Consider the following 4,346-nt stretch of genomic DNA (forward strand, 5'->3'; position numbering starts at 1 on the left):
CGTCGAAAAGCCCCTCAGTGTTTTCCCATTTAAACCAAATGAGGGACCAGTCTGTCCTTACGGAGCAACAGATCTGATTACACCCCCACTCCTTCCAAACACAAATCCCAGCAGAAGCAAACACAGAAAGTGAGCTGGAACATATTTTGCTGATGAGTGCACAATAATATTTTTCCAAACGGCTCCGCTGAACATTGTAATTCCAGTGAGTGCAATCATTCGCTTAACCCTGACCCGCACGGCAGCCGTTCCAACACATTCAGGGCTATTGTTTGTAGTGTATCCGTCGGGCTGCATTCTACCTGACACTTCGCTCATTACTTCTGCTCACAAAGAGTGACAGGAATGACAAAGTGTGTGTGAGCCCAACTGGACCAACCCGCTTTAGCAGCATTTCGGTTCTGTGTTATGCAATTTTTGAAACATGTTAAAAGTTCATATCGCGAGGTCATTTCAGCCCTCGGACGGTCAGGCTATCTTCTTTGAATTGCAAAAAGTCGAGCGTTGAAATTGCATCAAAAAGCATCAAATCAGACGGTATCGCGGAGGAGCAAGGGAAGCGATCAGAAACATTAACACCGGATCAAGAGAGAAACCAAAATTGCTGGTATTGCTCATTGCACGATCTCCAAACTGAAAGTATACTGACTAATAATATGTCAATAAATAACCTTTGACAGGTTTCTTGAAGAGTTGCATTCACAAAATACTTAACCGAGACTGATGACACAACATGAACATGTGGAGCTGTATGTGTCAAGAGTCATTACATCATTAATACTGTGAGTACAGACGATGACTAGACGATGAAAGAACCTGTGTATATGATGCTCCCTTTAATACATTATTTTCGTTTTTCCTTTAGTTTTTAAAAGCTAGATCGGTTAATAAAGGTCCCCCAGGACTGTTTTTATGAGCAAATATGTTTTTTCGCATGCACACAATCTTCATGTAGACACCGGTTCAGATGGACTCACAGATTTAAGGGACGACTGGGGCTGTTTGTCACAGGGGTTGGTTGTCACATATCTTTTTGTAGCTGCACTAGGGGGCGCTGTGCCTTGATATTGTTGTTGAACAAAAATAAAGATTGAAATGAGGAGATAATTTGTCTTTTTTTGACGGTTTGGCCAGTTTTCTGACTGTGATTAGATTCTGGAAGATCGTACATGGAGTAAAAAGCTATAGATCACAGCTTTGTATTGGACAATAATTCAGCTTTCAAGCTAAAAACCATGTGAGAGTTATAGCTCAGAAATATTGTCAGATGGGGCTGGTTGTCACGCGGGGGAAACGGTCATTGTGATCAAATTCATTTCATTGCTAGTGTTTGCTGAGCACACATTTTGCTCATTAGAGACTGTTACTTCAAAACAGTGAGATGAACACATCAGGCATTGGTGAATATTTAAACATCTCTTTTGTCCTCAAATTCATGCCAACGCCAAAACAGCATTAACGGAAAAAAAAGGGACAACCAACCTCACACAGTTTCCCGTCTTTGCTGGTTAATAACTTTTTCACGGAATGAGATATAAAGGTGGAAACAAGACCTACTTCAAGCCAAGGGTTTCAGCTTTGATTTAAGTAGCTGTGCGTGGCTCTTGAGAGATGTTGTGTTGATAAGCGGTGGACTATACAAATGATTAAAAAAAAAAGTGTGACAACCAGCCCCGGTCTCCACATTTCGGGCTGGCTGCAAAGGTAGATCCAAGTTTTGTGTTTGTTTGTTTTCTTCCAAACAGCAAAACTGCTCACTATAAAATTTGCAAGTAGCTGAAATTTGCACATCACTACTTCCTGTACCCATAGTGAGGCCATAGTGCCTTACCTAGCCAGTAGTGCAGCTGGTAGAAGACGGCGTTCTTCTGCTTCTTTGTGTTCATGACCACATAAGCATCTCCGCTGTAGAAACTCCCGTAGAGGCTCTCGGGCACCGGGACCAGATCAAGGTTCTCAATCCTCCAGATGTGCAGCCCCGCCGCCTCCGCTTTGGGGAACTCCTTGTGCTGCACCATGTTATATTATTATTTTTGATATAATAGTGATTTAAAAAAATAAAGGGTAAGTGGTTTTGAGAGCTGCTGCAGACGTGGAGAGGCACACTGCTCCTCTGATCTGGGCTGAGTGCGGTGAGTAGCAGCTTTTTACACATAGTGGGCGTGTCCAAGCGCACACACACACGCACGCACGCACACACACGCACGCACACACACACGCACACACACCACGGTAGAGTGTAGATGCAAATTATTGAAGGGAAAGTCAAAGAGAGCCATAGCAAAATACATGTATTAGTGCATTTTAAAAGTGGAACTAGAAAAATAATGAGCTGTCGGTAAAAATCCTCTATGTAAAACTAAACTAAACAACCAGTCAGTCTGTAAATACATGTAGACAAGTTCTTTTATAAGACTAGGGAAGTTTTGGCCGTTTCTGGAGTCCTTTTAGATACAATATGTCCTGAATATGTCAAAACCACTGACAACTAACAAAAAAGTGTGCTGAGTAATGACATTTTTTAGCATCTGCACTTGAGTGGAATTATTATTGAGAGCTTTGTACTTTCTACTCAACAACATTTCTCGTAGAATGTTTACAAAATGAACACTCCAGAGCAGCAGGTGGCGCTGTGCAGATGTACTGTCAATAGCACTGACGCAAGACCATAGACATATTACTAATAGACCGTCATTACTAAATCATGGCGGATTCACGGACTCCTCCGCATAAGGGCGGGATCTTGACTGTAGACTCCGCCCTTGTGTGACGTGTGGTTCGGTCGTAGCTGCGCAGCTCCAATGCTAACAGTCAGGCCCTCATATACGAGATTTCTAAATTATTTCTTACAAAAACCAGCCTGGTGTCTTTAGTTGTAGCTAGCCCAGCGTTATCAAAGGAGCAATATCTAGCTGTAGAAAGTTTAAGAAAATTAGAAACCAGGATTTTAAAGTTGTTTTTAACGTGTCTAAAGTGCAATGCTTTCCAATGGGGGACTAGCGGCTATATGGAGGTACTACAGCAATGTCGGAGCAATGGCGGCCTCTAGTGTCGTCGTCACAAAGCAGAGCGGCCATTGCTCAAGACAAGAAATAAGGCATTTTGTACACTCAGATCTTTACTAAAACTTGCTCCATGCTAACCACACATACTGAAAATTAAAATGGTAAAATGTATGCATATGATGTCATTATATGCTATCCTGTAATACAAACTTCATTTTCTTGCTACAGTAAACTTTAGCTCAGTCAGTATTTAGAAAAAAAGCCATGATATAATACAAAAATGTGTGGTGTTTCCTATTGGTTTGCATTGCACTTGGTTCAAAAAGCCAGTCACAATATGGCCGCCACAGTTGCCAGTCGTTCCAGTGTAATACTATGGCGCTGTCCTATCTAGAGTTTTATTGAAGATCTTTGGATATGGGTCAATAGGGCTGCACTAGATAGTGTATCATTCTCACTATGTTAAGTGTCAATATCTATCACAAGACGCCACAGAACTAAATCCCTGGCTTTCAGTGGAAACTGCGTGTCATCCCCGTCATGTGATGAATCAGCAGTATGCACGAGTGTGTTAAAGGAATAGGCCACCGTTTTTACATACTAAGATATGTTCTTACCTCACTTTAGACGTGTTAATATATCCCCGTCTGGTCTTTGTCCGTGCGCTCTGCCAGGCAAACGGAGCACATACGCAGCCTCTCCCACATGTCACATAGCTCCGAAAAAGCTCACGATAGAAGCTACCAAGCTCTTCCACGTGTTTCCTATTTAAATAAAGTTACGTGAAGTGTTTTCATGCGAAGTATATTTACACAGAAATGTAACGTGTCGATTTTATAAGCAAATAAAAAGGGGGACTATATTGTGAGGCGTAATGATACGAGGAGTAAAACGTCCGCACAGTAACTCCTAAAGACTTCCCCCGCTCACTTCCGTCAATAACCTTTAGGAGTTACTGCGCGGACGTTTTACTCCTCGTATCATTACGCCTCACAATATAGTCCCCCTCTTTATTTGCTTATAAAATCGACATGTTACATTTCTGTGTAAATATACTTCGCATGAAAACACTTCACGTAACTTTATTTAAATAGGGAACACGTGGAAGAGCTTGGTAGCTTCTATCGTGAGCTTTTTCGGAGCTATGTGACATGTGGGAGAGGCTGCGTATGTGCTCCGTTTGCGTGACAGAGCGCGCGGACAAAGACCAGACGGGGATATATTAACTCGACTAAAGTGAGGTAAGAACATAATTTAGTATGTAAAAACGGTGGCCTATTCCTTTAAGCAGGGTTTGACCGATGACATATTGCTTGATCATGTGCATATTTTAATTATAAA

The 4,346-nt window shown here is 41.9% G+C and overlaps 1 protein-coding gene across 1 annotated transcript in view; it reads right to left on the reverse strand.

Annotated features, from left to right (window-relative positions):
- The window catches only part of scin (scinderin), a gene marked incomplete at its 3' end in the record, with an annotated part of 25,796 nt that extends 23,757 nt beyond the window's left edge, over window positions 1–2,039 (reverse strand). The window contains exon 1 of the mRNA XM_079571247.1: window positions 1,832–2,039. Coding sequence (XP_079427373.1) covers window positions 1,832–2,018 — 187 coding nt within the window. The 5' untranslated portion in view covers window positions 2,019–2,039. The remainder of the gene's footprint in view (window positions 1–1,831) is intronic.
- Between the last annotated feature and the right edge of the window lie 2,307 nt (window positions 2,040–4,346).

The sequence above is a fragment of the Gobius niger genome (genome assembly GCF_951799975.1).
Source record: "Gobius niger genome assembly, chromosome: 14".
Taxonomy (NCBI): Eukaryota; Metazoa; Chordata; class Actinopteri; order Gobiiformes; family Gobiidae; genus Gobius; species Gobius niger.